At 45.7% G+C, this 18,991-nt stretch overlaps 3 protein-coding genes across 10 annotated transcripts in view; all 3 read left to right on the forward strand.

Moving 5' to 3' along the window:
- The first annotated feature begins 553 nt into the window (after positions 1-553).
- mdh2 (malate dehydrogenase 2, NAD (mitochondrial)) lies at positions 554-7,044 on the forward strand. The gene is made up of 9 exons (XM_077019493.1): positions 554-725; positions 1,471-1,639; positions 4,648-4,731; positions 4,855-4,964; positions 5,671-5,796; positions 5,899-5,976; positions 6,101-6,200; positions 6,281-6,432; positions 6,746-7,044. The coding sequence occupies exons 1-9, from the start codon at positions 663-665 to the stop codon at positions 6,878-6,880; spliced, it is 1,017 nt and encodes a 338-aa protein (XP_076875608.1). The 5' UTR covers positions 554-662; the 3' UTR covers positions 6,881-7,044.
- A 3,575-nt stretch (positions 7,045-10,619) lies between these two features.
- On the forward strand, positions 10,620-16,032 carry LOC143524895 (uncharacterized). The gene is made up of 13 exons (XM_077018302.1): positions 10,620-10,911; positions 11,069-11,151; positions 11,234-11,330; positions 11,584-11,858; positions 12,222-12,385; positions 12,498-12,644; positions 12,768-12,848; positions 12,962-13,112; positions 13,211-13,269; positions 13,440-13,533; positions 13,848-13,932; positions 14,020-14,164; positions 14,257-16,032. Exons 1-13 carry the CDS (start codon positions 10,771-10,773, stop codon positions 15,831-15,833), a joined length of 3,099 nt encoding a protein of 1,032 aa, XP_076874417.1. The 5' UTR covers positions 10,620-10,770; the 3' UTR covers positions 15,834-16,032.
- A 952-nt stretch (positions 16,033-16,984) lies between these two features.
- The window catches only part of ryr1a (ryanodine receptor 1a (skeletal)), a 79,239-nt gene continuing 77,232 nt past the window's right edge, over positions 16,985-18,991 (forward strand). For all 8 annotated transcript variants that reach the window (XM_077019495.1, XM_077019496.1, XM_077019499.1 and 5 more), the window contains exon 1: positions 16,985-17,130. In XM_077019495.1, the coding sequence (XP_076875610.1) occupies positions 17,083-17,130 (48 nt within the window). In that variant the 5' untranslated portion in view covers positions 16,985-17,082. The remainder of the gene's footprint in view (positions 17,131-18,991) is intronic.

Here is an 18,991-nt window from a genome sequence, read left to right on the forward strand (position 1 = left end):
GCACTGTATATCCGAGTAAATGAATTAGCTAAAGGTTAAACTACTTGCATGAGGTGCCAAAGCGTAGCGTTTTTGTCATCCTACAGTTTCTAAGACAGTATTTTGTTAACCAGGCGGAGAGAATTTGACTAACAGGTGATTTCAGACTGTTTGTGCAGTCATCAGCGGCGTCACTTGATCACACGAAATCGAGCTGTATGAAGACTTCTCAAAAGCCCTGTAGATACGTGATTTGTCAACGTTTCCACCAGGTACCACCTCAGGAAACGTTTGTTTCTTATAGTACCACAATTGTGACCGGCGTTTTGTCATTTTATTGATATATTCAAACACATTTCAATGATCACGCGCCACTAGAGGGAGCGTAATTTGAGCTATAAAGCCTTTTGTGGGCGGCACCGTTTGAGTGACGTTTGAGACGGCCAACCACGTATTAGCTGCAGGAAACCTGTGATGTACAGGGAGTCTGGCCAATCAGAACCCAGCATATTTAGCGCTCCACCAATCAGAAACAACGATCCTCTCGCGTTAAGTTCGGTAGCGCAGTCGCTTCGTTTTCGACCCGGTGTGTCGCTCTAAAGGACGTTGGAGTCACAACCAGGAGGGGCTGTAGTCGTAGATTTCATTTTTTTACTCGAAAATCTTCAACACGACAAACGAGTATGTTTTCGCGAATCGCTAAACCGACCGTCGGCCTCGCCCGCTATTTGTCCACGTCCTCTCAGGTACGTTTGACGTCCGTTTTGACAGCGAAACGCGCGCTTTCTAACGTCAGATGCAGTGCGCGAGTTTGTTAGCAGTCGTGCTAACTGGTTACGGTGACTTCACCTTCAGCGGATGTGCTGCGTAGCTACGCTACGGTAACTACGGTAACTGAACCCTGTCGGTTAGCGGCGTGGAGGTGTAAGTAGACACGGCGTGTAGAGACTGGTCATGTTGGCTCGGTTCTGAAGACCAAACATTGGGTCGGTCCTCAACAGTGACTGCTGTGTAGAACCAACATTTACTGGTACTGAAAGGTCGCGTGTGCATGCACAAACCTGGGTGGCTTTCAACCATGCCAAAAGTCCTAAAGGTTAAACAGTTCTGTCGATAATGACATTATTAATTAAAGTATGGACTTTGATTGTTAAATGTTTGTCATATTGTGCGAGTCATCACATTTATCAATGTTCACTATCCATTTTACACGGTCTTAAAAACGTTAATACGATAGTTCTGACTTGGCACCTTGTGCCTTACAAGATGTTCAGATTTTAGGCTTTTTTTGTAATACAAGATTTAAGCATTGTCTTTTAAAACCAGTAAATAACAATTACTCCATTGAATGCTGTAACATTGGTTACGTTCAACTGTACATTAATTCTTGTCAGTGAAGGGCCAGAGCTTTATATTTTCTGTGTTATCAGTGTAAAACGAAGGCATATTACTCGTAGGCACTGATTCTGGGCACTCCCATTTTTTCTGCAGAACCATGCCAGGGTTGCGGTGCTGGGGGCATCGGGTGGTATTGGGCAACCCCTGTCCCTCCTGCTGAAGAACAGCCCCCTGGTTAGCGAGCTTTCCCTCTATGATATTGCCCACACGCCCGGAGTGGCCGCAGATCTCAGCCACATCGAGACCAGAGCCAAGGTCACAGGTACATACACATACGCTACCAGCTGAAAGTTTGGGGTCATCCACAAATTGTGACCTCTCTGATGACCACTTTCATCAAATGTGTCGCAAAATTAATCTAGCCAAAACATCAAGCTTAGAAATAAAGTTTTTCTTCATTCATTCAAACTCTGCTTTCATCTCAGCAATTTGCAGCAGTTTTAGCCCCACTCCATTATGGTCAGAATACAGACAGGTCTTCATGAGCTCCTGCACAGTTTGATGGTGTGTTTCGGGATGTTGTCACATTGACGAATGAAATTGGATCCAATAATCAAATCAAAATTTATTTATATAGCACCTTCCAAAGTGCTTAACAAAATAAATAAAACAACATCATGAAACCATCATGAGTTTTGAACAAGCTGTAAATGAGAGATGGAAGACTGATTAATTCCAACATATAGTGTTACAATAGTCGAGTCTAGAGCTCACAAAAGCATGGATGGCTTTCTCCAAATCAGGATGGCTGAGGAAAGGCTTTACTTTAGAGAGCAAACTGAGCTGAAATAAGCTTGTTTCTCAACTGAATCAATCTGTTTATCAAGTTTTAAATTACAGTCAGGCTTCACTCCTAGATTTTATACCACCTGGTTAAGGTGGGGGGACGAAAAACTTGAACTGAAATAATTGTTACATGGATTCCTGTTGGTGTCAAACAAAATCAGTGGGGAACCGTCAGGGCCCTCTACGCCCTCTCAGAGGGCCTAAAATATTCTTAAAACATTATATATATATAATATATATATATATAATTATCCAATTGAATTTTATCTACTTACAGTTTTACAATCGACATCTAAACAATTACAGAAATATAAGCAAATAAATTATTCACCCGTGTCTATTCAATCTGTTTTGGAAGGTGAGGGGTTAAGTGAGCCTGTGTCTCCCCCTATCAGGACTGTGATGCCCGCTGTTCGTTTACAGGGGGCCTGGCAGTTATAATTCAGAGCAATACCAGTTTCAAATGACAGTAAAATTGACCAATCATATCTGCCGAGTTTCGATTCATCCCTTTGACGTCCTCATTTACATATTTACATATTCCGCTTCCGAGAACCACGGAGCTGTGAACCTTATTTTGTTTGGAAACTTATTTTGCTTAACAAGTTATCTAGTACAAATGTTATTGTTTATTGCGCTTCTAAAGCTATACTGTCATCTCGGTTTTTTCTTTATTGCAGTTTATTAGGAGAGGAAAAACAAAAAAAAATCGGGGGGGGGGGGGGGGGGGGGGGGGGGGTGGTAGCGGGCCCAGGTTTAATGGTCACGGTTCGCTACTGAACAAAATCCATTCAGTTTTGTCATTTATTCAAATGGAGAAAATTGACAGCTGATGCTTAATGTCATTTAAGCAGCTGATAACAGAATTAAGACAAAATTAAGTGCAGATTTTGCAGCAACAGGCAGATAGATTTGTAAATCATCAGGATATGACGTGCAATTATTGGTCCTAGTGGCAGCATGTAAAGTGAGAAAAGTACAGGCCCCAGAATGGATCCCTGCGGAACACCAGAGGTCAAAGGAGTTGCAGAAGTTGAAGACAGATCACCTATCATTACAGAGAACGTTCTGTCTGTTAGATAAGACTTAAACCACTTAAGGGCCGCTCCCTGGAGGTAATATGGTGAGTCAGACGAGTAATAAGAATCTGATTGTCCACAGTGTCAAAAGCTGCTGAGAGATCTGAAATGACCAACAAAACTGTTTTTTGGCATCAAGGGACAATATAACATAATTTTGTACTTTAAGTACTACAGAGTCTACACTATGATGCAATCTAAAACCAGACTGGAATTTTTCAAACAAGTTATGAGATTCTAGAAAAGATTGCAACTGAATTAAAAACAACCCTTTCCAGAAATTTAGATAAGAGGAATAAAGCTCTGCCCATTGTGTGGCGTGGCATTGCAAAATAGAATGACATCTTTGTTCACAATCTTTATTACTGTGTACACATCTTGAGCTTTACTAGAACCAAAGCAGCCACAGATCACCATATTTCATCTCAGGAATTTGCAGCCCCCCCCCCCCCCCCCCCCCCCCCCCCCCCCCCAGGTTTGTCCAGTGTCTCTACTTTGCCCTTCTTAATCTATTTGTTTTATTAGCCTATCTCAAATATATCTTTTATTTGATTTATAAAATTTATATATCTTATTTGCTCTTTAACTAGAAGGCCACCACCCTTCTGTGGAGGTATACACACCACTGCATCATGAGATCTTATGTTTTTTTATTTTATTATATATAATTTTTTTTTTTTTTTTGCATAAAAGGCCTTTGTTTCTTAGATGAAGAATTGTATGGATTTTAGAAGAGCCATAAGGGATTTTTTTTTTGTCCCCAAAAACTAAACTAAGTGAACCTTTCTGCTGAATTCAAAACTATTTTTAGATTTTGTCAGGCATAGTTTTTAAGTAACACCAAAATAACATTTTATTACTTGTTCATAAGTATGATTTTTGCACTTAAAAAAATTACAAACATGCTTCTAAAATATTTGTATGATTTTCTACTATATGTGGAACATGCCTTTTCAGTGTCCAGCATAGAGGTTCTCTACTTAATATAATATACTGTACATATGTGAGTAAACTGCATGGGACAGAATCTTTTTAACCAGTGTAATGAAACCCACAACGGTTGCTGCTCCAGGGACTGCACTAGTCAAATGAAGGATTCTTACTTCCTCTTGCTGTAATTAGTGCTTCAGTTTTCAGCTGTACTAACGTATCTGTGAAGGAGTAATTGACTTTCAGCTGGATTAGCTAATTCAGCGTGCCATAGCTGGGAATGGGTGTGTCTACATCTGTGTAGCTGTACTATTACAATTCTATTCTGAATTAATTGTTGAATTCAAACTAAATTGTAAATCATTGATGATTGATACCTTAATTGTATTTCTGATTTAATGTTATTATAATTGATTTTTTTCCTTCTTAAAATCAAGAACAAGTGACCCCAAAAATCTGTCTGCTCTATTTCCAGGGCATCTGGGCCCAGACCAGCTGGGAGCAGCACTGAAAGGCTGTGATGTGGTCGTCATCCCTGCTGGAGTCCCTAGAAAACCTGGTACATTTTGTATTAAAGTTCTTCACTTTATTTCGATTCAGCGATTTATTATTATTATTTTTCTTCTTCCTCCCCCACTTCCGCTGATTGTTTGCTCAAACAAAACCTCTCCGTTTTTGTTAGGCATGACCCGAGATGATCTGTTCAACACCAACGCCACCATCGTGGCCACCCTGGCTGATGCTTGCGCGCGTTTCTGCCCAGAGGCCATGATCTGCGTCATCGCCAACCCCGTGAGCACGCTTCTCCAGAACTCCTCACGGCAGCTTCCAGCCCTGTCGCGTGCTGAGCCTGTGTCCAATGACGGCGAGACACTCGAGCCTCGCCATTAGTCTTTAGTCAGGTTCTGTTTTATGAACAAAAGAGATGTGGGGATAATACCTGTTCAGAGTTTGGTGAATGCAGAGTAGTGCAGGTCCATGTTCAGCCCCCGGTGAACTTTAATACCACTTGGACAGTTCCGCACAAAAAAATAACAATAATAAAAAAGGCGTGTCTTGGTTATCTGACTTTGAACTTTAAACTTTTTGGTATTCATCACTGCAATATCCACTCTGGCAAGGAGCTGTTTTGACTCCATTGCTACTCTCTTGGGTGTGACCACAGTATTTCAAATCACGAGATCTATACCTACTGTTCTATTAGCTGTGTGGAGAGTTCACACAGGCCTTTGACTCTGCACAGAGGTCTTTGTGGCTCTTTGAGGTTCATCTCTTCATCAGCTGCCAGAATTGAATGATTAAAGTGGCTGCAACCATAGTGGCAAAGCCATGTTGCTTATGTCTACTTCTGTTAATATTATTATCCCTTTATACTGTGCATTAGAATGCTTGCAGTGAACAGTTGAATGAGTAGAAAGTGAAGGTGTGGTATATGCTCCTGTCTCTCCTGGATCAGCAGCCAGGGGGACGTCTGACTCTCCAAGTCTTGTGTCTGCAGGTGAACTCCACTATTCCCATCACGTCGGAGGTCATGAAGAAACATGGCGTCTACAACCCCAACAGAGTGTTTGGTGTCACGACGCTGGACATCGTCAGAGCGAACACGTTTGTCGCCGAGCTCAAGGTGAGTGGTCTCTGCTGAGCCCTTTCTACGCCACTTCAGGTGACATTTTGTTTTTCCACGATCGCTGTGTTCATTATTTGCTCTGCCTCTGTTTGTTGACAGGGTCTTGACCCTGCTAGGGTCAATGTGCCGGTTATTGGAGGCCATGCAGGGAAGACCATCATCCCTTTGATTTCACAGGTTCGACCGGAGACTTACTCCTCATTAAACTTGCATCCTTGTCTGTGTTTGATTATGTTCTGGTTGGTGATGTTGGTGGAGTATCTGGGTTTCTGTAATGTGATGTGATCCCTCTCCTGGGCAGTGCACCCCAAAAGTGGAGTTCCCTGCTGATGAGCTGTCTGCTCTGACGGAGAGAATCCAGGAGGCAGGGACGGAGGTGGTTAAGGCCAAGGCTGGGGCAGGTGAGCAGAGCTGCCTCTTTGTGCACGTCTCTGCATCTGTCGCTGCATCTGTCCTTATGTGTGTGTGTGTTTGTGTTTAGGCTCTGCCACCCTATCTATGGCCTACGCAGGAGCCAGGTTCACCTTCTCTCTCCTTGATGCCATGAATGGGAAGGAGGGAGTTGTGGAGTGTGCCTTCATCAGATCAGAGGAGACCGAGTGCAAATACTTCTCTACTCCTCTGCTTTTGGGCGTACGTGTTTGTTTTATTTGTTTGTGTTTTTATTGACATGCAGCTAAACTTTTTTTACTTTGTAACCATACTAGACCTTATGAATGACATGGAAATTTAGAGATCTAAAATTATGGCATGTGTGAAACAATTAAAATATTTTCAAAATTAACCTGAGCCTAAAAAGGTTTGAAAGTAGTGTTTGAAAGTAAGTAAAAACTATTTAAAATGGTAATAAGGGGATGAGAATCCGGAATTGTTGGTCTTTTACCCAAAAGTGGAGATTTGTGTCTTTGTGATTTTGAAATAACTCTAGTGCTGTTGCCTCCTGCAGAAAAACGGCATTGAGAAGAACCTAGGCCTGGGGAAGCTCACCGCCTTTGAGGAGAAGCTGGTTGCTGAATGCATGGCTGAACTGAAAGGCTCTATTAAGAAAGGAGAGGATTTCGTCGCCAATATGAAGTTGTGAACCTCTGACACTTATTGTAAAAAGTCTCTATTTATATAGTCACAAATGTCACAGGTCTCCCTGAAACCAGTTTTTATCATGTCAGGAGATCGAGTCACTGTCCCGATACTTATCAAAGTTTGTCAGAACTCACCATCAATAAACATTTTGCTTTGCTGACCTTACACCTGTGTTTCTCTGTGATTCTCAGCAGTTAACACAAGTTGTTTGATTTAACTGGCCCACTGCAGTCGACCATTTGCCTCCTGGTGCATGTCTGGTGTGCACTGCCGTGCCATGCTCATAGCCAGCACACACACTTCCTCTTCACATGACCGAAGTAACAACCAGATGGTGGAGCTTAATCCTCATTGGCTAGAAGCTCCACCAGCAAACGAACCTGCAGCACACAGGTTACTAAAATACAAACTGGATCCTTATTGTGACCTCACACCCAGTGGTGTAGTCCTAAAAAACAAGTGAGGGGTCACGGACTAAAGGCGGACTGCGGAGCTGTAGTGATCACTATGTAACAAGTTTTGTTCCCAGCTTTTTAATGTTATATTCCAATTGCTTATGTCTAAAACAAATTAAAAAATTGCTTACATTCATCATAAACTTCGCTTTTGTGACCACGGCAAGGGAAATTATGAATTTTAATTATAGAAACAGACGATTTTGCATCATCTTATTTATACAGCCTGACTAAGAACACTATAGGCATTGCAAATTTACACAGATTACCAAAAACTGTTCAGAAGTGTGTGGTTTTCCGAGATTTATGACTATACTGCAAACCAGTTTCAAGTATCAATCCCCAAATACAGTCACCCATCATGTTCTCGTTATATTGTCCTTGGTAATGGCGTTCAAAGTTCATAATGTCCTGGTGGAAGCGCTTGCCTTGCTCCTCTGAATAAGCTCCCATGTTCTCTTTGAACTTATCAAGATGAACATCAAGGATATGGATTTTGAGTGACATCCTGCAGCCCATTGCAGCATAGTTCTTTATCAGTGAACCAGTCAGGGGCGCAGATGGCACTGGGGACGGGGGGGACATGTCCCCTCCAAATTTATATTGACCCCATCCGAAATCTAGCATCTACAAGCATAAATGTATATATTGTACAGCTTGGTCCCTCTCACTTCAGAATTTCCATCTGCGCCCATGGAACCAGTACATAGTTTTCATCTTTGATTGCCTAGGAAGCCGCGAACAACTGCGACAAAACTGTTCCAAGCTGCTCTCTCCTTCCTATTCAGCTTCTTGGGAAATTCACTACACTCTATGATCTTCTTGATTTGTGGTCCAACAAAGACACCAGCTTTGATCTTTGCTTCAGACAGCTTAGGGAAAAGATCTTGGAGGTAATTGAAAGCTCTTGACTCCTTATCTAGAGCCCTCACAAATTGTTGTATGAGCCCCAACTTGATGTGTAGTGGTGGCATCAGCACCTTGTGTGGGTCCACCAGTGGCTCCCACTTTACATTGTTCTTCCCCACTGTGAACTCTGTCCGCCGAGGCCAGTCCTGCCTGTGGTAGTGCGCTTTAGTATCCCGGCTGTCCCAAAGGCAAATAAAGCAAGGATACTTAGCAAAACCACCTTGGAGGCCCATCAGGAATGACACCTTTTGACACCAGCAGAGTACTTTTTCGCTCTTGTCTTTATAAAATGGCATACATAGCAAAATGCGTCTGCTGGATGTACACAACCTCTTGATGCCATCTAAATTGACTAAGTTGCTGTGTACTGTAAGGAAAAAGGATGTCTCTTCAAGCTCAATAAAAATGGTCAATCTTTATTCCATGCAGTATCAAAGTACAAGAGTGTACTGAGGATTCAGCTGAGCAAGATTGATCACCCAGTATATACATTTGAAAGTAGTGGTCCTTCTTAAGCTCCTCCTGTAATGGGTGTGGGGTGAAGTGAATACTGTTATCAGAATCTGAATTCACACCTAGGTTCACACCTGTCTAGGTCAATTCCCCTTTGTCTGTGATGGCTGTTGCCCACTTATTATGCAATCCCAATCAATTAGATCATGTCTCTCAGGAAGGGCTATAGTGGCCCTATATAACTAATTATACATGTACCTACAATTCTGTGCAGTCCCAGAAGGTTCTAGATAATTCTGGACAGTTCTAGAAACTTCTTGATATGGTGAAGATCCTTAAAAATAGATAAATTTCAAAATATCATTGTGCTAACCACCAAAGCAAAGTTTACAGGGAATAAAATTTTTTCTATTCATTTTGGGTACAAACAATCAGGATAACACAAAGCAAAACAAGCTTTTATTGACAGTTAGAATGAGTTAATGCAGCAAATCAATATTTGCAGTGTTGACTTCTTCAGGACCTCTGCAACTCTCCGTGGCATGCTCTCAATCAACTTCTGGGCCAAATCCTGACTGATAGCAGTCCATTCTTGCACAATCAATTTTCAGGTTTCATGATGCTTTACAGTTGGCATGAGACAAGACTAGTGGTAGCGCTCACCTCGTCTTCTCCGAACAAGTTGTTTTCTAGATGTCCCAAACAATCGGAAAGGGGATTCATCAGAGAAAATGACTTTACCCCAGTCCTCTCCCTGTACTTTTTGCAGAATATCAGTCTGTGCCTTATGTTTTTTTTGGAGAGAAGTGGCTTCTTTGCTGCCCTCCTTGAGACCAGGCCTTGCTCCAAGAGTCTCTGCAGATGCACTCACACCTGCCTGCTGCCATTCCTGAGCAAGTTCTGCACTGCTGGTAGTCCCATCCCGTAGCTGAAACACTTTTAAGAGACGGTCCTGGCGCTTGCTGGTCTTTCTTGGGCACCCTGGAGCTTTTTTGGCAACAATGGAACCTCTCTCCTTGAAGTTCTTGATGATGTGATAGATTGTTGACTGAGGTGCAATCTTTCTAGCTGCGATACTCTTCCCTGTTAGGCCATTTTTATGCAGTGCAATGACGACTGCACGTCTTTCTTTAGAGATAACCATGGTTAACAGAAGAGAAACAATGATGCCAACCACCAGCCTCCTTTTAAAGTGTCCAGTGGTGTCATTCTTACTTAATCATGACAGATTGATCTCCAGCCCTGTCCTCATAAACACCCACACCTGTGTTAATGGAGCAATCACTGAAACGATGTTAGCGGGTCCTTTTAAGGCAGGGCTGCAATAAAGCTGAAATGTGTTTTGGGGGATAAAGTTTATTTTCTAGGGAAATATTGACTTTGCAATTAATTGCTCTTAAGCTGATCACTATTTATAACATTCTGGAGTTTATGCAAATTGCCATTATAGAAACTGAAGCAGTAGACTTTGTAAAAATTTATATTTGTATCATTCTCAAAACATTTGGCCATTACTGTATATTCAGACCAGTGGGGAACCGTCAGGGTCCTCTACGCTCTCTCAGAGGGCCTAAAATATTTTTCAAACATAAAAAATATATATTTTTTTGCTGTCCGCGACCCACCCGGAATTTTCATTTTTCATTTCCATACTTGCTAAGGTTCGACCATCATAATTATTGTGAAGGAATCAAACCTGTCAAAATAATTTGTAAAACGTATAATTTGCAAGAATAATAAAATATTCAAAAGGAAAACAATAATTTCCAGTATATTGTCACATTTAGGTTTCTAGAATATTAGTTTGTGTGATCTATTTTTAAAATCTTAATTTTTAATTCGAGTAAAAAAAAAAAACAAAAACAAGCAAACTTACATTTGCAATGAGCCACGAGCGCACGAGACCGGAAATACAACCAATCATGCCGCGAATTACGAATGACTGCTGTTCTCCACAGACACCGGCGCCGGCCGAGGGATTTACCTTTACTTGTGCGAGGTAACAAGGAGGCTATATGCACGAATTACCGTGTACTGGAATAACACTCATTTAGTTTAAAGTGTGTGCGGTCCTATGTTCCGAATGCCTGGTCTATCCGAGGACCGTGTGCGCGTGCTTGCCATCGTCCACGCTTTGAAAGCAATTGGCATTCGTGTGAAAAACTGGAAGAACTTCATAAACGGAGATGGAGCGTCCGAGGAAGCGCTCAGCCAGGTGAGTCTACTTAAAACGCTTGTCTAAAAGTTCTATAGAAGCGCAGTAGTTTTTATTTTCTTTTGTTTGTTGGCGTGCCAGGCTGCAAATAAGTGATAAATATGTGTGCGTGTATATTGCTGGGACGCGGGTGAGCCCGTTAACCTCTCGTTGGCAGGAGGAGCAGGTGTTCGCCTTTGGACGTGACCTGCAGTTGCTCCCTCAACGTCCCCTGGCGGAATTAGGTGGAGCAGTGCCGCTGTACGCTAAGTTCTCGCTGTAAACATGTGGAGTTGAAGGATTTGCCCGGCCTGATGGTGGTTTAGCTTCTGTTGGTTTTCAGGTTCTTGGTGGAGGCCTGTGAATACCTCTCTCAACATCTGCACATCGAAGGGCTCTTTAGAAAAACTGGTTCTGTGGGGCGCATCCGTGCTTTAAAGGTAAAGCACTGTAAAATACAATTTAAAAGATTGTTAAACGATTACGTTTATTATTTGAAATCACTGTGGAATTAACATCATTGCATCGTTGTTCGGTAAAGCTAATTTTATTCTGGGTTACATAGGATTTTCATTGTTAAATAATAAACAAATATGATGGGCAAAACATGGGCTCATATTCATGAACTTCTCTGAAAGTCACTGTCCTCCTCATTGGTGTCCTCGTCCTTGCTGTCCTCTCTGCTGTCCCCAGGCAGAAGTGGAGCAGGGTGGGTGTATCTTCGGCCCTCCCCGTGTGGCCTCTCTGCAGGCCTGTGACGTGGCCTCGTTGCTGAAGCAGTTCCTGCGTGAGCTGCCGAGCCCTCTGATCCCTGCGGAGCTGCAGGGGCCCCTGTGCCAGGCCCAGACCTTCGAGCCTCAGCTGGGCGTGAGGGACAGGGCCACGCTGCTGCTCACGGCACTCCTGCCCCCCGCGCGTGCCCGCACCCTCAGATACTTCTGCTCCTTCCTCAGTCGGGTGGCACAGAGGTTGGCACACCCGTCTCCCTGAGTCTCAAACACTGAAGGGTGTTACCTCTCTTTTTTTTTTCCATGCTCTGGTTCTCTCATTTTTCTTTTAACTTATGCACATTTATATTGGTTTATATGTTCATTAATATGTACAGATTCTTGCAGCTATAAACAAAACTTTTATTGTGCCCATATGTTTCAAAACCCAGTGTTTTGACCTCCAAGTCTATTCCTGGTGTGCAGCCGTACTAGGTGTTTGGTGTTCCTAATACCTTGTGTTTGGAGGTGGGAGAGGAAAACCGTGGACTGTCTGGTGGGCCTTGAGGACTGGATTTAGAAATGCTGGGATTGTGAATACGGCTCATTTCTGGTCTTGAATAGATGCGCTGAGAACAGGATGGAAGTGGGTAACCTGGCAGTGGTGATGGCCCCTAACCTGCTGCAGTGCCCAGCTCAGCCCAGCAGACTAACCGTGCACACGGAGAGAGAGCTGGACCAGCAGGCCAATGTCATCAAAGCTCTTATTGTACATGCTGATTGCATCGGTAAACCTGGTGATAATGGCTGACACATTCTTCACGTGATCCTTGGTGTCTCGAGTGTAGTCGTCGAGTGATTCTCCGTCCTTTGTGTTACCGTATGACGTGTGTTTGTAAGGCGTGGTTCCCTCGTTTGTGCTGGAGACGCTGGGAGGAGTGGAGATAAACGAGTCGTCCTCTCCAGCCGATGGCGCTTCCTTTAGTAAGAAAACTGGGCTCAGTGTGTACAGGAGTCTGAGGAGACAGAGGAGGAGAAGTGTTAGCGGTGAGTCTCCTGAAGCTGCTCACTGCCAAGCAAACTTATGACAGGATGGAGAAACGTCTTTTTCTTTTGGTTCTTTTGAAGAACAAGATGCTGTTATTTCTTTATTGCTAACTATGTTTTTAGAGATATTTGTGGATGCACTGTCTAAACTGAAACCTGGTCGTGCACACACCGGGCCAGCTATGTACTTGGACGCTGTTTCAGGTAAACAATACAATATGGTAACAGTCACATCATTTCTGTATTTCAGTGCAGAATGCGTATTTATTTACTTTAAGAAGTCTGAGTGTTTAGTGAATTGTGAACTGCTTCACTAGGCCAGCCACTCAACAAAAGCCCCACCCCTTCCTTCAAAAGCTCCACCCCTTCCTTCAAAAGTTCCAACCCCCAGTCTCCAAGTGCCGTCAAACGGAAAGCATCTGAGGAAATAGGAGGAATCCTGGAGGTTGATGGATCTGCTAAGAAGAGGTACAATACATCCTAGGGCAGCCTAGAGAGACCCGAGAGCCGTTTGATTCCTTGTATGGTGCATCACTGATGTCTATGTTCATTATATGAGCACTCAGGCGTTCATTGCATGACCTTCGAGAGGATGGCCAGACTGTGTGTAGTCTATCCCCAGAAGGTAAGTCATAACTTGTATGTAAAATATACAGTGTAGTACCAGTTTCCAGAGAAACGGGATATTTCACATGTGACACCTCAGCTGTGCAAATGTGTGTGTATGTAATCTCATGTGTAGTCCTCCGGTCAAGTGTGTTCAAGCCCTTAGATAAAGAGCATATAATCCCGCAGGCAGTCTTCAGGCAAAGAAGGACAGCAAAGAGGCTCTCCACCCCAGCATGTCAAAGAAGATGAGTCAAATGAGGGGTCACAAAAGGTCACATCGGTGAGTCCTCCCATGACTCCCTGAAATGCAGTGACCATCCAGTAAACAAGGACACATGCAGACTCGCCTTCCTGAAATCTGTTTTCACGTTTGAGGTTTGAGTAAATTGGACTGGGTTTTCATTGTTTATCAAAAGCCTCATGTAGGTCTGGCTCTGTCTGTCCAAAAGGCTCCAGTTCTCATTTGCCTGCATTTTTATATCTTATTTGGAGTGTTTCTAAGGCTGTTTGGTTCTTTCGTATGACCATGTGACCATTTTTACATTGGTGTGTCCTCCAGTGCAGAGCTTAGAGTACGGGTGTGTTGTTTTTCAGTCCCCCGGTGCCGGACGGCTCTCTCCGTCGCAGGAAGAGATCCCTTCGTTTCTTTAGCATGTCCAGTAGCAGCACCAACAGTCCAGTGAGTCCTGTTGGCTGTTGGGTATTGTAGTCTTTTACCAAGCAGGTTAGGACTCCTGTGGATATTCATTGGCACGTGTTTTCACAGGTGCCCCCTGTGAGTGCCTGCAGTGATTGTGAAGAAAGCTCAATTGCCGGCACGAAACTACAGGACAAGAACAAATGTCCCTCAGACTCAGCCATGGGCTCTTCATTGAGTGTTCCCGTCATTCTGATTGATGAGCCAGGGACAGGTCTGTAGAGTTTCCTGAAGGATCTCCAGTCTATTGACCCTCTGCACTGAGAACCTTTGCTGCCTGAAGTCTAATTTTTTTTCCCCTTGCAGTTGTCATTGGGAGTGAAGTTGAAGATGACCCTGACCTTCTCAACTGCAGCTTTGCAGAGAAGCCAGATGATGTTCTCCGGCCCGAGTCTTCAGAACTTCTGCAAGACCTTCAGGACACGGAGGAGCTTTGTGATGATCAGTGGGTCTTGCTTGAGGATGTCAATTCAGAAGTGGTGGTAGACCATGACGTGCTGCAAACTGATGGTCAACATGAGCCCCGGGAAGGAGCCCCAAAGCCAGGAGATCCAGAACAGATTAATAAAATGGACACCCAGAACACGAGCAGATCCAGTAGTAGTTCCCACCCCCGCCGGTCCATTAGCATGCCCGAGGTGAGCTTGGAGCATTGTGCTGGTGGAGCTCTCCAGCTCCAGAGAGAGGCTGGTACCAAAGAAGCTGCCATTGCTAATGCGGCCTGGTCAGCGTCTGTAAGCACGGCCGTGTCGGTAGGGCTGGGGGTGCAGGCGTCTGCCGCTGGGGAGGAACACACCGGAGGAGCAGAGCAGGAGGGCGAGGACCCGGTACGCAGACGTGGGGCGCTTGATGAGGGGAAGAAGGACAAACTGGCCGACCCCGAGCTGGGCCTGAAGCGCCGGCAGCAGCGGCTCTCTGTGGCGGAGCGGCTGAAGGGGTTCGGGGCCCTGGCCGTGCTGCTGAGGACCCCACGGCCCCCACCACAGCTGGGCCCCGCGAGGGGCACCGTGCGGCTCCGCAGACAGGGGGCGCGCCGCTTCAGCCGCTCCTTCAGCCAAGACGAGGTGCCAGAACTGCTGGCAGAGCCGAGCAGCTTCAGGCCCGAGGAGGAGAAGCAGGCGTTTGTGGAGTTGAGCGGCACGCACACGGATCCCTTTGAAGAAGCCAGTGATGAGGGCTTTCTGGACGCTGCAGCTTTCAGTGTGGATCGGCTGGAGACTCCGGTCTTACACACACCCCCTGACCAATCACCTTCTTCCGAGGATCAGACTTTACTCGGCTCAGTGACGCTGGAGGAAGAGCAGCACCTGGAGGCCGGCGGGCCTGAGCTCCTAACCGATCCAGAGTGTCCGCGTGTTCCTTCAGAACCGGCACATGCACCAGTACTCCGAGATCACGAGTCTGAGTCTGGGCTCGACCTACATGAGATGTTGGAGCAGCAGTGCCACATAGCCGACCACGAGAACGGTTCTGACGTGCTTTCGCAATCACCTTGGGACTCCCAGTTATATACGCAGTATGATGTGTTTACTTCATCTGACCAGCAGAGGGAGCCTTCGAGTTCCCCCGTCTTCCCACGCTCCTTCACAGCACTGCAGGCAGAGCTGCAGTCTCCCTTGCACAGCAGCTGTGCAGACCAGTGCCCTGAGTCAGACTCCAGCCCTCCTCATGAAACTTCCCCATGCACAGACATGGCCTGTCTGTCATACGATGGTCTGATTTCCATAAACAGCAGTATGAGTGAGCGGTTTTCCCTCTCTCTGGATCTGTCTCCTGCTGCCTTCCAGTTCAGATCTAAGGGTTCTAGGAGGAGCTACAGGGATTCTCCGCGATGGCCTTCTCATGAAGCACGCCTGGCCACCTGGAAGCCTGCACCCTTCTAATGTCACACCTTAACATACAAGTGCATTCAATGCTTCTTTGATGTTTTTCTCTGAATAATTTTTTAATGTGCACACACTTAACATATATAGGAGCACTGTGGCGGTCACTTTAAAAAATAATTCATACTTTTCTATGTTCCTTGGTATCCTGTTCATTTTGTGTTCTCTGCTGAGATTGTGACTTTCTTTGTTCATTAATAAACATTAATTTGGTATTTTTTTGTCTTCTTTTTTAAATCAAATGAACCTTCAGCCATTAACCAGGTAGTGCCATAGAGCAGGAATAGAGCAGTGCTGTTAGATGCTCTACTGTCCTTAGTGTTTGTGTGGGTTGATACTGAGTGGTATTGGAGTGAGGAGTGAATCTGAGTGTTTTGGTGTGGGTTGAGTGAATCAGTGAGAGGTACTGAAGTGGGTTGAGTGAATCGGTGAGAGGTACTGAAGTGGGTTGAGTGAATCGGTGAGAGGTACTGAAGTGGGTTGAGTGAATCGGTGAGAGGTACTGAAGTGGGTTGAGTGAATCGGTGAGAGGTACTGAAGTGGGTTGAGTGAATCGGTGAGAGGTACTGAAGAGGGTTGAGTGAATCGGTGAGAGGTACTGAAGAGGGTTGAGTGAATCGGTGAGAGGTACTGAAGTGGGTTGAGTGAATCGGTGAGAGGTACTGAAGTGGGTTGAGTGAATCGGTGAGAGGTACTGAAGTGGGTTCAGTGAATCGGTGAGAGGTACTGAAGTGGGTTGAGTGAATCGGTGAGAAGTACTGAAGAGGGTTGAGTGGATCGGTGAGAGGTACTGAAGTGGGTTCAGTGAATCTGTCAGTGGTGTTGGAGAGCGTTGAGTGAATCAGTGAGTCATCGAGGTAGTTTCAGGGTATGAAAGGCAGGTGCACTTTCTCCTTTCCCTCATTTACAATGTGAGCAATTGAAGCATTGTGAGGTGTCGTTAAAAAAAATGAAAAGTATTCAAACACAAATGGTGCCACAGCCAAACTAAGGTGTGCTCAGTGTTATTTATCTTTTTTTGTACAATAAACAGTGGCGTTTAAGCCTCACCTTATATGGTCAAGAGTGAAAGAGGGGAACTGCCTCTCTCTCTCTCCACACAAGCAGAGCTCTCCTCTGTCCTTCAGAGCAGCCACCCACACACACACACACGCAATCAACAGGCCAGCCGAGAGAGCGGAAGCCGAGGCAGTGGAGGACAGGGACAGAGAGGGACGGAGAGGGACAGAGAGGGAAGACTCCAGGCACCATGGCAGAAGGTGGCGAGGGAGAAGAGGAGATCCAGTTCTTGCGCACTGTGAGTAAAAGCTCTCTGCTGTCTTCACACTCAGTACTGCTATGCTAATGAGGGACCATGTAGAGAAGGCTGTACATGACATCTTAGATAGATTCAGATTGAAGGCTTCACTGCAGATTTCTTTCACCTTGTGCTGTGAAGGTTTGGTCGCATTAAATGTTGTTCTTGGTGAAGAGCAGTTGAGTGACATGGACAGGTGTCTGGTTGTTCTGCCATTGTTATTTATACTAGGGCAGGTCTTGGGTTGTCACAGGGTGCTCTATTCTTTGCTAGAGACAGCTGAGGGGACACAGTGGCACATCTACAGTTCTCAGCTCCTCCCCCAGCAGGGCGTCTGGCCATGAATATACTGCCTACAACATTTGACATGGACAATGCGGTGAAGTAGGGGCAGAAATAGGGGGAGCATGGAGGTAGGAAGGGAAATGGGAGTAGTGAGGGGAGTGAGAGTAGGGTGAGTGGGGTTAGGGTGAGAGAGTAGGGAGGGGAGTGAGTAGGGTGAGTGAGAGTGGGGTTAGGGTAAGTGAGTAGGGAGGGAAGTGAGAGTAGGGTGAGTAGGGTGAGTGAGTAGGGAGGGGAATTAGTAGGGTGAGTGAGAGTGGGGTTAGGGTGAGTGAATAGGGAGGGGAGTGAGAAGGGTGAGTGAGAGTGGGGTGAGTGGGGTTAGGGTGAGTGAGTAGGGAGGGAAGTGAGAGTAGGGTGAGTGGGGTTAGTGGGGTTAGGGTGAGTCAGTAGGGAGGGGAGTGAGAGTAGGGTGAGTGGGGTTAGTGGGGTTAGGGTGAGTCAGTAGGGAGGGGAGTGAGAGTAGGGTGAGTGGGGTTAGGGTGAGTAAAAGTAGGGTGAGTGGGGTTAGGGTGAGTGAGTAAGGAGGGGAGTCAGAGAGAGTGAGTATTGGAAGTGGGTAATAGGAGTAGAGTGAGTGGAGTTAGGGAGGGTAGTGGAGGTAGGGTGAGTGGGGTTAGAGTGAGTGGAGTTAGAGTGAGTGGACTTAGGGAGGGGAGTGGAGTTAGAGTGAGTGGAGTTAGAGTGAGTGGAGTTAGGGAGGGGAGTGGAGTTAGAGTGAGTGGAGTTAGAGTGAGTGGAGTTAGGGAGGGGAGTGGAGGTAGGGTGAGTGGAGTTAGAGTGAGTGGAGTTAGGGAGGGGAGTGGAGGTAGGGTGAGTGGAGTTAGAGTGAGTGGAGTTAGGGAGGGGAGTGGAGGTAGGGTGAGTGGAGTTAGAGTGAGTGGAGTTAGGGAGGGGAGTGGAGGTAGGGTGAGTGGAGTTAGAGTGAGTGGAGTTAGGGAGGGGAGTGGAGGTAGGGTGAGTGGAGTTAGAGTGAGTGGAGTTAGGGTGAGTGGAGTTAGGGTGAGTGGAGTTAGGGAGGGGAGTGGAGGTAGGGTGAGTGGAGTTAGAGTGAGTGGAGGTAGGGTGAGTGGAGGTAGGGTGAGTGGAGTTAGGGTGAGTGGAGTTAGAGTGAGTGGACTTAGGGAGGGGAGTGGAGGTAGGGTGAGTGGAGTTAGAGTGAGTGGAGTTAGGGAGGGGAGTGGAGGTAGGGTGAGTGGAGTTAGAGTGAGTGGAGTTAGGGTCAGTGGAGTTAGGGTGAGTGGAGTTAGGGAGGGGAGTGGAGGTAGGGTGAGTGGAGTTAGAGTGAGTGGAGGTAGGGTGAGTGGAGTTAGAGTGAGTGGAGTTAGAGTGAGTGGAGTTAGAGTGAGTGGAGGTAGGGGGAGTGGAGGTAGGGGGAGTGGAGGTAGGGTGAGTGGAGGTAGGGTGAGTGGAGTTAGAGTGAGTGGAGTTAGGGTGAGTGGAGTTAGAGTGAGTGGAGTTAGGGAGGGGAGTGGAGGTAGGGATTGAGTTGGAGTGAAGAGGAGAGATAGCGGCTTGA

Source organism: Brachyhypopomus gauderio, chromosome 10 (assembly GCF_052324685.1).
Source record: "Brachyhypopomus gauderio isolate BG-103 chromosome 10, BGAUD_0.2, whole genome shotgun sequence".
NCBI classification, from domain to species: Eukaryota; Metazoa; Chordata; class Actinopteri; order Gymnotiformes; family Hypopomidae; genus Brachyhypopomus; species Brachyhypopomus gauderio.

Bases quoted from the DNA above. Each gene is read 5' to 3' on its own strand.
- mdh2 (XM_077019493.1), top strand. From the start codon at position 663: ATGTTTTCGCGAATCGCTAAACCGACCGTCGGCCTCGCCCGCTATTTG. The intron at 5,797-5,898 runs GTGAGTGGTCTC...GTTTGTTGACAG, and splicing joins CGTTTGTCGCCGAGCTCAAG to GGTCTTGACCCTGCTAGGGT. The intron at 5,977-6,100 runs GTTCGACCGGAG...TCTCCTGGGCAG, and splicing joins TCATCCCTTTGATTTCACAG to TGCACCCCAAAAGTGGAGTT.
- LOC143524895 (XM_077018302.1), top strand. From the start codon at position 10,771: ATGTTCCGAATGCCTGGTCTATCCGAGGACCGTGTGCGCGTGCTTGCC. The intron at 11,152-11,233 runs GTACGCTAAGTT...GTTGGTTTTCAG, and splicing joins TTAGGTGGAGCAGTGCCGCT to GTTCTTGGTGGAGGCCTGTG. The intron at 12,645-12,767 runs GTGAGTCTCCTG...CTATGTTTTTAG, and splicing joins GAGGAGGAGAAGTGTTAGCG to AGATATTTGTGGATGCACTG.